This window comes from Pungitius pungitius, chromosome 11 (genome assembly GCF_949316345.1).
Source record: "Pungitius pungitius chromosome 11, fPunPun2.1, whole genome shotgun sequence".
NCBI lineage: Eukaryota > Metazoa > Chordata > Actinopteri > Perciformes > Gasterosteidae > Pungitius > Pungitius pungitius.
Window position 1 is genome coordinate 20,631,844 of NC_084910.1, and position 13,135 is coordinate 20,644,978.

The window sequence follows — 13,135 nt, forward strand, 5'->3', positions numbered from 1 at the left end:
AAAAAATGTATTCTCAATCATACTGAGGAAAATAAACCTCTTATTTCTTTGTTGTTTGTCAAAAAACACAAAGACAGACACATTGTTTCCAACCATTTTATGTATAAAGATTTGTTGAGTTCAGAAACATTAAAATACATTTTTTTAAATAAAATATACATAAATGTAAAATGGTTACAGCTCTAGAGATGCTCAATGACATACAATACAGCCTGTACACAGAAATGTGCATTCAGAGAGAACAAACCTTCCTGTGTGAAACATTATCAGATAAGAACTGTAACCATACTGCAAATCTATACAACGAGCCATCTAAGAATATAAGAAATTATTTCACATAGTGGACTGTACAGTTTTTTAGTGTTCAGCTTCAGTCCTCCTACGATGAGCCTTGGGTCAGGAAATGCTGAAAGAACTCCTGAGTTCTTCTCTTTTCTGCAAGATCCTGCTTCGTCGGTGACTTCAGGAGCAAGGACGCAAAAATGGTGGCTATGCAGAATGAAAAGAAGTTACTCTCATGACATTGTACAACAAACAGGTTCATTTCCTCAGTTTAAAATCATACATTAGCAGGGTTACATGTTTTGTGAAAGATAAGAATGAATTCAATGTAATAAATAATCGGATCAATTTGCTCTACTTATCTGTACAATTCCTTCTATTGCTATAAATTCATTAATATTCAACCAGAACAGTGACAATTCAGGGTTAAGTAAGCACCCATTCTCATATACATCAAGTTCCTGTATGGAGAATGAAAATGAATTAAACAGGCTGTGGTTTTCTTTCACTTTCTCCAAATGTTGACTAAAACACACTTTCTTACCCAAGATGTTGACATCTAATCGATTGCTCGCAGAATTCTTCAACATCTCACGTAGAAAGGCAGCTAAATAGTTGAACACATTTTTATGGCACTGAGGTAGCATGGAAATAACCTGAAAACCAAAAAGAATTAAGTCACTGTAAAAAGGATAGAGAGGAACCTTTAATGGATTCAACACTAATGAATAGTGATCAGTGAGTGACGGTGGTCTCTCGCTCACCTTCTCACACTGACTGGCGCTGGAGCAGCTTTCGAGGCACTGCTGGTAGAAGGAGTACGGGACCACCGGCTCCGGGAGGGCGTCCAGGAAGAGAAGCAAGGCCTCGGCCGCCGAGTGGTTACTGCCCGCTGCAGGTCAACACCGAGTCAAGGACGGACCTCTGGAGCACAATCGGCTTGGTTTGACACGTTATAAGTGCTAAATAAAAATGTAATACACCTTGTCCCAGGATTTATTCAAAATGGCGCAGCTTGAGCCTCCAGCAGTGTACTTATGTGTAATTAGTGTAATTATTATAGTTTTGATGATTATGGCTATAATATATAATTATATAGCCATAATCATCAAAACTATAATAAAAAATAATTAAAATACAGGCTTGAAATATCTCACTTTGCATGTAATGAGTCTATATATTAGTTTCACCTTTTAAGTTGAATTTCTGAAAGTAATGAGCTTTTGCACGATATTCTAATTTTTAGAGTTTCACGTGTATAAATGCGTCTGTATTAAAATGGAGATCGTTTCATCGTAATGTTTTTAACCATCGGACAGTCAGGAGTGAACAAAATACAGAGTAGCTATGAAAAAAGGGCCTTTGCCAAAACACTAATGAATATCATTGGACTACACTGCGTGTCTTTCAAATATTTCATTTAAAAAAAAAAAAGCAACAATATTCATGAATGCTTTAGTGTTAGAGGATACGGAGAGAATCTGGAATGCCAGTGTCAAGGCAATCCCTTATTTCTGCAAACTCAATTCGGAGCCCAGGTTGCTGAAAAATGTCTTCCTGCAAATAGAGAAGAACAAATTAAGTAAAAGAGGTAAAACAGCCATAGCTGAAAATGCTCATTTTGTTCAAGCAATAGTGGAGCTGCAATAAAAGCTAAATCCAATGTTTAAATTATTAAAAGAATTTCCTTCTCTAAATGATTGGCTCTTCACAGCTACGTAGCTTGCTGACAGCAACTTTTTTTTATATTTCAATACTCGTTGCAGGCAGCTATGTTTTATTCTGTCCTAATACGAGAAAGACAGTTTGACAGGAGGCTGTAATTTGAGTAATTCTGTTCAAGTTTATGAACCTACAGAAAATTGTTCTTTGATTTTTATAATACCATCCAAATAGATGCATTTCCTCCTCACCTGATTGAGTGCATTGCGGAACAAGTGATCCACCATCATCCAGAGTTCTTTAGGAATGTCTAGAGGCTTTTCAGTGGTCGTTTCATCGTCCTTTTGGGAATTCTCCTCCTGATGTTGAGAAGGGACAAAATGGCAAAACCACAATTAATGCTTTAGATCGATCAAAACGTCATCACTTCATTTTATCCCATCATACATGTGTTAAATGTCATCATTTCCGACTTATGGGATATTGCCTCGGTGAAGCGGGACGGGACAGACAGCGCCGGGGACCACTGACCATCTGACGGAGGACCTTCTGGGGCATGTCCTGGATTGGCTCCCTTAGTTGGCACAGCGAACGGATGGAGGAGCCGTAGCAGCTGGGCAGGTAGTTCCCCGTCACAGAGATGAAGTAGTCCTTGCCACGCTCCAGGTGGAGCACCAGGATGTCCTCCATCGGCTCCCTTCCACAGTTCAGTCCGGGCGCCGTTGAGCGGTTCACAAAAACCTCGAGCTCAATGTCCACGGAACCATCTACGAGTTGAGAGATGCACATGTAGTGAGCCGGGACGTGACTCGCTATGTTGCGCCGCCATTGAAGCGTGACAACAATTTCTGAATCTTAACCAGGTGGGACAATAAAGCTTAAATCAAAAGGGAAATGTGAAAAGTTGACTTTGTGCGCTACTCACCCTGAGCGATGAAGCCTTTGGGAGGGTTGGCTGTGAGCCACGGCTTGCAGTACGTGGGCTCATTCGGCTTCTGGATGAACTCAAACTGACAAGGGACCTGCCCGTCATTGGAGAGGCTCAGTGTGGCGGACTGGTGCTGCATGTACTTCACGTCCTCAAAGTGGAACTGAAACAAGGAGGAGCCATTCATGAGGCAAGAATTACACTCTATTTGATGTAAATGTGGGTTTTAACGGACCAAATTGAATGCAGAGCTTAAGTGGATTACTGACGTCATTCATCAGAGGAGCACGTTGAGAAAGAAATAGATTTTAGGAGGTGTTGAGATTAAACTGAAATAGGACTGAACTCGGTGTAAAAACGTACCTCTCGCTTGGACAAAGTAACAGATGGAATACACTCATTCTCCAATTTGTCTATTTTGCGTACAATCTCCTCAAAGGTTTTCTTATAGGCCTCAGCATTTACTTTCTTTATCTGCAGGAAGGGAAGAAGAAACATATCAGACCTGGTACGTGACCTTTAATTTATTCAACGCAATAGAAAACAAAGCTATTAATGGGAATCAAGCAGATAAGATTTATATCTCAATGCACTCATTTTCATTTTCAATCATTTACCCCGATGACGAGCAGGGAACTGACTGGTTTGTGGTCGCTGGTCTTCAGGGTCATGTGACTCTGATATTGATGCTGCACGATGTTCTTCCCTCTCCAGAGGATCCGGTCGCACCACGCCGGCACGCGGCACTTCTCACTAAATGCAAAGGAACACCCAGATAGTTCGATTACATCGTTTACTAAACTACTAATAGAGACAGTAAACATCTGTATGACAGCTGTTCGTACATGCATCAGCACACAGCACTGCTCCCTCCATGCGGGGCCACATGAACCGAGAGGCTCGTTTATTCAGTGCACACTGAAGGCTCTATTTTAATAACTGATTAGGGTTTAAAGATTTTTTTCTGCCTTTTTGTTAACTTTTGTGTCATTGCCGAGTGGAGAGGAGCTTCAGAATCTATTTTCCACCATGTCACAATGTTCACTGTATATCATCATCTAGGAAATGATAGGATATCCTTTTTTTGTTGGACCCACGGTTTTAGTTCAAGAGGCGTTTAATGTTGAGTTTTTGATGAAAAGCCCCGGCTAAGCTCACCTTTCTTGAGTAGTCTGCCTCTCCCACCAGGTGCACCAATCTCCATGGCGACCAGGGACACACACACTCATGTCTGTTAGCTATTATTTCACTATCTCACTTACAAAGTCCAGTTAATGACTGACCATGTCCCCTTTGTACTCTATTTGCATTTCAATATCGGTTTAACGACTGGGACTCCAGATTTTCTTTTAATCATTAAGATATTCTAATCCTTTATGGTACCAATCCTTCAGTGAATACTGGGGTGAAGTGACTAAAGATTAAAACATTACCAGATTATAAACAGATAGAGAGACAAGTTCCATTGATGCAGTACTTGACTTTTTAACCATCCTTACTTTAACTGCAGACCGATCTGCTCACTATAAAATCTTCCTATGCGGTTACCTTGTATCCCACTTGTCAGTGCCGGTGTCATATTTATAGGTGGGCTGGAAATCGATCGGCCCCTCCACAAAGCCAACAAACACAGCCTCCTCATCAATCTGCCTCTTGAGCTGAGGAGAAGTTGCAGCCGTTGAGTATCACGACTCATGAACACGAGTAAAGACTTTTAAAGAGTAGCACATTGGTATCTTACCTGATCATAAGCATGCAGTGTTTCAAAGTCCTTTTTGCTTATTAGCTCCTTCACGGTTGAGACGTCGAGTTCAGTGATCCGGTAGTTGAGGTCTCCAATCCATACGATCACACTGGTGAGGGACACAGAGAAAGAAACATGGACAGGATCTTATATCAAGGATGAGCAGTAAAGTCGATGTAGCGGCACAACGTTTATCACCTATAGAGAAGCCACTTAATACACATGCGGACGTGGTAATCAAAGGGGTTTCATACTCATGCTTCATGATAGTAAGTGGAGGCTGGGTCGGGTCAAGCTGGCGAAACTGGAGGCGGCTGCATATGTCCTTGTAGTCCTGATTGCGTCTCTCGTATTCTTCAATGTGGGCCGCCAGGTGAGAGTTGACCACGCAGATATCAGAGTTGTGGAAGCGAAAACGAACCGCCACGGCTCCCTTGTTTCCCTTTCAAAGGGAAACCGAGCAGAAACATCTATTGAAAAAAAATGCAGGCATCCTAACAAGGGGGAGACCACGCGACCTCCCCACAGAAGGCCCTGGGTTAGGGGCCTGGAGTCCAGCCTGGCGCCCCGTTGCTTTAAAGCCACAGCACAGATGCAATGTCTCAGGACACATCAATGTTATCTAATCAACACCATTTTTTCTGCATGAGGATCAGTGCACGAAAAATTGAGACGTGTAAAAATCCGTCCGTACCATCCTTCCCATGATGCCGGTGCCCACAGACTCGGCCTCCACCTCAGATATGAACTGTGCGTGGTCCTTCTTAATGTAGAAGATCAGCATGATGCCCACCAGCCTCACCAACTTCACCTGTAGCCAAAGGAGGGTTTAACACAAGACAAAGTGTCCATGAGAGGACTTGAAAATAGTTGCTGTCTCGCTGTCAAACTTCAGGTGCAGAGAAGGAAACGTGTACTTTTTAAGCTTGTTGAGGAATACAATGTCAGCTAGAGATCAGCCAAGTGTGCTTCAGAGAGGAGATAAAGAAAAGCCAAGTGACTTCCAGACATACTGAAAGTACTAAGAAACGACTATTACTAGAAAACAACAACCAGCAAGAGAGGAAACAGAAAGACTTGAGTCAGCGCCGTGAGAAAAGAGAAGTCAATACCAATAAGGGAGAAGAAAAAGAGAAAGAGAGAGTCTTAAAAAATAAGGCACAAAAACGAACACAATCAAAGGAAATGAGGGTACGAGTATCCATGTTAAAACGAGCTAAACAAGCTCTCCCAGGCCTCCTCTAAATACCAATGACAATGTGAATACTGGATAAACAGGATATAAGAAAAGAGGACTTCCTTACGAAGGCGTACTTGGCATCTGGATGCAGGGCCTCTGCCACAGCCTTGGTCCACTCCAACTCTTTGGGCGTGTCATTGAAGAAGAAAGCCTCTTTGCTGAGGTCGAGCTCCTGAAAACTGTCACAAAAAGGTCCGACAAGAACATGTTGATTTTTGAGCTTTACGCAGTACTTTGCTGGCATTTAAAAAACTTTTGAAATGCTTTGGCAGGATGACACAAGGTGCAGAATGTGAGGGTAAGTCAGAGAGGTTTGAGCACTAAACACCGGCCCGTGAAATGGGCTTAGGGGGAGAATTCTAAGGCTTTTCTCCCCACAGGGTGAAGGGTACTTACCCCACGCAGTACATGTCGGGGGGGTTCGCAGTGCAGCTCAGCCAAGGACGGAGGCTTTCCTTCGGCGTCTGTCCATTCACATTGTACGTGCCGAGAAAAAAGCTGCAGTGGAAAATAATAATAATATTTTACTTTTTAGGAATCAGTTGAAATACAAAATACAGCAAACATTCTGTCAATGACATATTGAAATACAGTGAATACACATTTTCTTATAATCCTTCAATGTGAAAGAGAATCTTTTAGCACTGGTGTTCTATTCATGTATTTGTATCATTTCTTCCATGTGATAGTACATCTCGTGTAGGATGAAAAGGCAGAGCTCGACCAGCAGGGGGCAGTCAGCATCATAGCAAAACCCTTATTTGCATCTGATTCAAAACAACAACCGGAGCCACAGCCTTGAATGCACTACATCCATATGAACCCACCGTTATTGTTCATTAAAAAAAAGGTACAAAATCCTTCACCAGCCAACTGTCACACGTCCACGTGGATGCACCAACACGCCAAACGCATGCAACGCTATAGAATAAATTACCTGAAGTCCTCGGTGTAAGTGTACAGCTCCTCGCTCTTCAGCAGCTCACACCTGATGAGGTTGTCTCGCAGGCCGAACTGCGGCATGGCGAGGATCTGAGCCTTGTTGGACGTGGTGTGGCTGGAGGAGCGCACCATGTCACCCCGGTCCTCGCGACTGGGTTTCACCTGACTGGAGAGCGGGACAGAAGAAGGGACAGTCAAGCGGATAGAAACAGGGCTTGTACAAACCGGTGTGATTTCAGAGGGAACAAAGTGTCATAAACTGTCTGTTGTACCGCGGCTAAAGCGCCAGAAATAAAACGATGGAGCGGCAGAGACGTTGCGCAGCGACAACAGGAAGCCGCTGCAGCGGAGCTCCGTTTCCATGCTGTCGATATGGGACGAGGCCACGAGGAGAGGATGAAATGCAATACGCACGGACCCCTGCAGACTTCCAGGAATACGCTGCAACTGATCTGCTTCTCAGAGTGAAGCCACTCGAACGGCTTCCGTGTTAAACAACTGAGCAAATTTGCATTTTATCACTAAATAAATCTAATAACCGTCACAGAGTAGCTGCCAAACAACTACGCAGAATCCGTTTTAAACCCGATAGGAGCATAGTTCGGCTATTTTATGCACTGAATTGACAAACAGTGTAGGTTAAAGGGTCTATTCAATATAACCACCTAAATGGTTATATAATAATGGTAATAATAAAATCTAAAAATACGACGTACTCATCACGTCCAACGTAGAGCGGACTTTAAAACAGAAGGCCTCACCTCTCTTGGCTGGAGGTCAGCGTTCCAGTGCTCGCACCTTTCTCCTTTTCTGAAGGCCCCTTTTTGTCCGACGACTTCTCTGCTTTGGAAGAGCAGGAGAGAAAAGGAAGATTCATTTTTAGACTTGAAGCATGAAGGCTAAACGGCAGCATTGTGGCACAGTTCTACGCCGACTCCTTCAGCCCCGCCTGCACTATGAAACTAACATGTTGTTAGCAGGTTGTGCGTCTCAGCAGCTTCTTCCCCATACACATCATGCTAAACTCTGCCGAGGGATTGACATCTTACTCCAATAAGGAATAATGCAACACTTGGCAAGCCTGTATATGAACTCTTTTACCCAGAAGACGTCAAACGCAGAAGGCGCCGCGTCACAGCCCATTTGTTCCGGCGAACTGAGCGAGGCGGGCGGCCTTTTGCACTCGGTGACAGTGACAGCATCCCAAGTAGCTGCGTTTAATGGCCGTGTGTGAGAGGTGAGAGACAGCGTGGCCCCTGTCTCCTGCAGGGAACACAGCTGGCTGCTCGCAAAGGGAAAGCAAAGTTCTTTAAACGCCACAAAGCTGCAGCCGACTGCATGGAACGACAAACATTCAACAACGCACCTACTAAAAGATGCACTTCTTAAAAACCAATTACCAATTGCCATGAATGGTATTTTTTGTCTTACAAAGGAAATGTTCTCATCACAGCATCTTTACAAAGGAAACAGGCTGTTTGATCAAAAGTCAACTGTTCTTCTCAAGCACCATTTTTTATAATCCGACAATAATCCCTTTCTGACATTTTAATGCAAAGCAAGTGACTGGTTTGTGGGATCATGAGTAGGGGAAGAAAAAAAGGGCTTTTGTTTGACTGAGAAAATCAACAGCAAAGTGTGAAATGCTAAATTTAAGACGCTGAACATTTTCATGTGCACACAAAGAAAAACCTGTCCAGCCTCAAGAGTTTTCAAAGTTAGTTCATGCAAAAACAAGCACTGACAATAATGGTAAGGATGCTGATTGATGAACTATTAAGAGTTCTTATTCTATTGTTTGCACGGATAACTTTACAGTCAGTAACTACACAGCATTCATTCTGCACTGAATACCAGTAAAAATGATCCCTCATTGTTTTCTTGTAACGGAAAAAATTAGAATAACAGCAATGCAACCAAACAAGGTACCGTAAGAATAAAGCAATAAGTGAACCTCGAGTCTGAATATAAAGGAAAGATTAACGGCGTTAGAACATCCAGTGCGTTTTATCTGCATCTGAGCAAAGTGCAACACATTGCGCAACTTCCCTCCACCACGGCAATGAGCTGCGGGGGGGGGGGGGGGGGGACCACATTTGGCAATTCACGTCTAAACTCAACAGTACCGACAGCAGCCAAGAAGCTCCCTCCTGTCCTCGAGAGGCCACACACACACACACACACACACTCACTCCCCTGATTGAAGCTAACAGGCTAACGCGTTAGCTTGGGAGGATGAACCAGTGAAAGTGCCGGAAAAAGAGCCGGGAAACAGAAAGGCACGGCGCCTTGTGCAAGAGAGAGAAGCGGTGTAATGACGGGTGCCACCAAAACACGTTGTTGTTGTTGCTGTTGTTGTTGTTGTTGTTGTTGTTGTTGTTGTTGTTGTTGTTGTTGTTGCACCAACAACCGCAGCGGCTGTTCCGTTCTAGCAGTCAGTCAGAGTTCAGCCGTAAACAGCGTAACAAGCTAATCGTCTAGCGGGAAAACATTCGCGACAGTTTCGCATCGTAAAGCGTTAATAGTATAAACACGATTTAAATCACACTAGTGTGAGGCATACCGGTCATTCGGCTTAAGATCTCTCTCTTGTGAATAAGGACTAACGTTACGTTACTGCCATTACGTTAGCAAGTAAGCTAACCGGACCGGAAGCTAACACAAAGCGAACACACAACAAATGCAGAGCTGTTGGTTTTACCGGAGTCTGTCATCAGGCTGGACATGTCTCACGCATCGAGGAGCAGTGAGAGCGGCTCTAACGTGGTGTCAGAGGGGGGAGGGGGGGGAGGAGGAGGAGGAGCCGGAGGAGGAGGCGGAGGAGGAGGAGGCCTCCTCTCTGCAGAGAGCCGAGCAGGAAGACACTCCGACGCGCCGCTATCGCATCAGGAAGTGAAGCCCGTGTGACTCAGTGGGTTCAACGTAACAACAACTCATGTGCAAACAAGTGTCCGTGTGACACAAACGTTACACTTTAGAGGCAAACTAATTAAATATCGCTCAGATCTCAAATGGAGTCTCACAGCAGATGCTGCTTTATTTTAACACGCAGTTGTCTCAGAGTAGATTATTTCATTGCATTTAACAGCATGGGTATTTGAGGTTAGCTCAGGTCAGGTTGTGGTGACCATTGTGCAACATGCCACCCTTCATTTGTACCATCATATATGCATATACACTGGATTTATTTACCTGGTAAGAACCTGATCAGTTGCAACACAAACACACAACGTATTTCCTTCCTATCCAGGTGGACGTCAGCTCACAGCTCCTGCACAGGTTCTGACAGTTACCCTCAAAGGGAAGCTGTGCTGTCAGAACCATCCGGTTTCACCGTCAAACCCTTTGATGTAGAACTCGTATCTCCACCAATGAGAACAGACGAGCATCTCGCGTCATCCACTGCACAAACACAGAGACCTTTTCCACTGTACTCTGGTCTCAGCGGACACGCATTGGCTGTGAAACTAGGCAATCAACTAGGTACTAGGTATCTCCACTACCGACCTGTTTTCCTGGGCTGGCCGAGTTTCGTGAGCGTCGTGCCAATAGGAGCGAGAACCTGCTTGACCACTCCCTGGCCTATGGTGGCTTTGTAATACTTGCCGATCCATTCAAACCGGGGGGCTTGGTTGACCGACCTGCAAACATCTGAAGGAAGAACAGACAGAGAGGACACAATAAGTTGTGGTAATCCCAATACCTTTTGAGTGAAGAATACAAGAGGCAGCTCTGAGCTTTGATCTGCTTTGGGGTGAGAGTGGGGAGGATAGCGCAACATCGTGATAAAAACTCTGCTTATTCATCTACTCGGGCTGTTGCTTAGCAACATCTGTATTTGTTGCTCTTCCATATGGCTCTTACATCAAGTTTGTAAGACCCCCTCCGGCTCCACGTCTTCAAATGTGGCTACAAAATGACAGGTGACGCAGTGCATTACTATAATAGACATCTGCTTATCGGCTTACCTTTACCACTTTCCACACCCTCCCTTTTAACAACAACAGGTGCAAGGTGATTATTTTGTTCCATCCCTAGTATCCCTCACCAAAAAGACAAAAACAAAAACGTCCTTGCCTTGTCTTGAAAAGGAGTAGTAAGCCGGCGTCAAAGGTCACACGTGCCTAACGAATCAGACTGTTGACCTTTCAATGGCAGACTCATTCCAGTGTGCCGGATGCAGAAAGTAAAAATGAGGTCAAGAAAGGCGTCAGAGAGGAAGATGCACGTCCTTCCAAAACTGTTCTCATCTGGTCGCTCTGAGAAACACTTACTTTAATGAAGTCAGAGTACGGAATCAAAACTCCACCCCCCCTCTCTCTCTCTCTCTCTCTCTGTATCTCTGTATCTCTCTACTACACGCCCCAAAACTCTCAGATGAAGTGACGCCACCACTTTTCTAATTCTAAAATGGTTTTCACAACAGCCAACTGTCTCGGAAATGCTGTTTCTGTACCTTCTTTCAATATGTTTTCCTATAAACCCGTTGACATTTTTAAAGAAGACGTATTTAATTGTTTTCTACATCCTCTAACCTCGAGGCAACAGAAGACCGGCTGAGCAGGTTCCCACCAGAACGGATGGTTGGAGCTGTGGAATATTTACAATTCTTCAGACATGACGGTTTCCTCTTCCCCGGACGAGACATTTTCAGCTTACAGATCCTACATCGTTTGAATTCACAGTACTTTCCCCACATGGATCCAAACGTTTTTTCAGTGGAACTCTTTTTAAAAGCCCAGGAATTTTCCAGGGTTGTGACCATCCCAGAAAAGGCATAAAAACACATCATAACACTTGTGAAGGCCGACCTACCACTCCACGCCCTGTTGACCTCACTCAGGAAGAACCGGGAGTGGGAACCGAAAGGAAGCCTGAGCTCCAATGCCCGTTCCTGGTAGCTGACTCGGACTTTTGTATCAGCACCTTCAAATCAGACAAACAGGATGATGTTGAATTTCTTCTGGGGGAGCGGTTATATAACACATCACATGGAGCTGTGTTTTTAACGAAGGCAAACTCACCAACGACCGCAAGTTCCTCTGGTGAGGAAACTAAAAAATAAAAAAAAATGTGCAAGGGCCCTTCAGAGAAGTTACAATCACACCTCATTTTATCTTCATTCATTATCTTGAGCAACACATTATTAACGGTCTCTTCAGTTGACATCGGGTTGCACCATAAACCAAACAGGAGCGCAGCTCACCCTCCACCACAGCGAAGTCCAGGGAGATGGGCACGATGTCCTCCAGTGACACGTCGTCCGCAGTAATTGCCATCCTTCGATGGGTATAAATAAAGATTCTACAAAATAGTAAAGTTGGATTCAGTTAGCAGTCTGAGGGGGCCCAAAAGACCCTTTTAAATATGGTGGAGTGGACACAGTGACGCCTTGCAGCTACCAACATTTTTGTATTTTACAATCTTGGTTACTGTGTCAGATGGATTCATGCTAAAAAAAAAAAGCTGTGATACCACATAAACTCACGCGTGCTCTTTTGTAGACTGCACCAGGCCCAGCAGTCTGCTCTCTGTGATGTCATCCAAGAAGACGTCACATTGGACCGCATGATCAGTTTAGTTAAGGATGTGTCGTCTTCACCTGTCGTACCTTATTTTTGATTTTTGATGATCTTACCTCACAAATGAATCATTTAAAAATGTACTGCATCGGCAGAATGTAAACTATGATTTGTTAAACTGTTAGTAGTAGTTATAATAAACACTGCCTTTCAAGGCTGTTGACGGGTTAGTGGTGATTAGTATTAATAAACACTCAAATTTGACATTATACAAACCTGCTGCATGAAAGACCTTCAGGCCTTCAGATGGACATTTGTGTCCCAGGTGGAGAAGCTACGTTTCTCCCTTCGTGACACAACGCTGCCACCTGGTGGAGGACGAGTGTCACCCCCAAACCCTCTCACCCTACGTGCATTGACATTGCACTCGAGCCACAATCTACAGCGTAGTGCAACGTAAAGAGACCTTTCAACAAATCCGGTTTCGCTGCCGGAAGGTGAGTCGCGCGCACAGCGTCGAACCGAGCAGCGCGTGCACGTCTCAGAGGATACTAGGAGGCAGTTTTCTTCCCTTTGCAGAGTTTCTTGAATGGCTACGGATTGATCCATAGTGAGGACCCGGGGGACAAGTTCGGAGACTCCGTAATGCCCGAGGGGGGGCAGGGGACAGGGGACAGGGGGTGGGGGGGGGGGGTAAATAAATGAGTCCAGTAAATACTCTTCAAACACACGGAGACTGACGCGACATTATTCCCTTTTCGATCCAGAGGCGTTGTCTCCTTCTTTTCCTTCTCCTTCTTCTTCTTCTTCTTCTC

The 13,135-nt window shown here is 44.3% G+C and overlaps 1 protein-coding gene across 3 annotated transcripts; it reads right to left on the bottom strand.

Moving 5' to 3' along the window:
• Nucleotides 1-70: 70 nt before the first annotated feature.
• On the bottom strand, nt 71-13,128 carry inpp5b (inositol polyphosphate-5-phosphatase B). 3 transcript variants are annotated; one of them, XM_062565378.1, is made up of 23 exons: nt 12,872-13,128; nt 12,287-12,365; nt 12,005-12,102; nt 11,823-11,852; nt 11,614-11,724; nt 10,306-10,449; nt 7,560-7,641; nt 6,794-6,964; nt 6,253-6,354; nt 5,921-6,035; nt 5,311-5,427; nt 4,871-5,058; nt 4,614-4,725; nt 4,421-4,530; nt 3,490-3,625; nt 3,236-3,346; nt 2,870-3,035; nt 2,476-2,711; nt 2,196-2,303; nt 1,755-1,839; nt 1,047-1,174; nt 827-938; nt 71-489 (listed from the first exon to the last, which is right to left on the bottom strand). In XM_062565378.1, the coding sequence occupies exons 1-23, from the start codon at nt 12,927-12,929 to the stop codon at nt 380-382; spliced, it is 2,709 nt and encodes a 902-aa protein (XP_062421362.1). In that variant the 5' UTR covers nt 12,930-13,128; the 3' UTR covers nt 71-379. The 3 variants fall into 3 exon arrangements, with proteins under 3 accessions (XP_062421362.1, XP_037309458.1, XP_037309459.1); XM_037453561.2 differs by lacking the exons at nt 10,306-10,449; nt 11,614-11,724; nt 11,823-11,852; ... (1 more) ...; nt 12,287-12,365; nt 12,872-13,128 and adding an exon at nt 9,500-9,581 and having other exon boundaries at nt 73-489; XM_037453562.2 differs by lacking the exons at nt 10,306-10,449; nt 11,614-11,724; nt 11,823-11,852; ... (1 more) ...; nt 12,287-12,365; nt 12,872-13,128 and adding an exon at nt 9,500-9,578 and having other exon boundaries at nt 73-489; nt 7,560-7,638.
• Between the last annotated feature and the right edge of the window lie 7 nt (nt 13,129-13,135).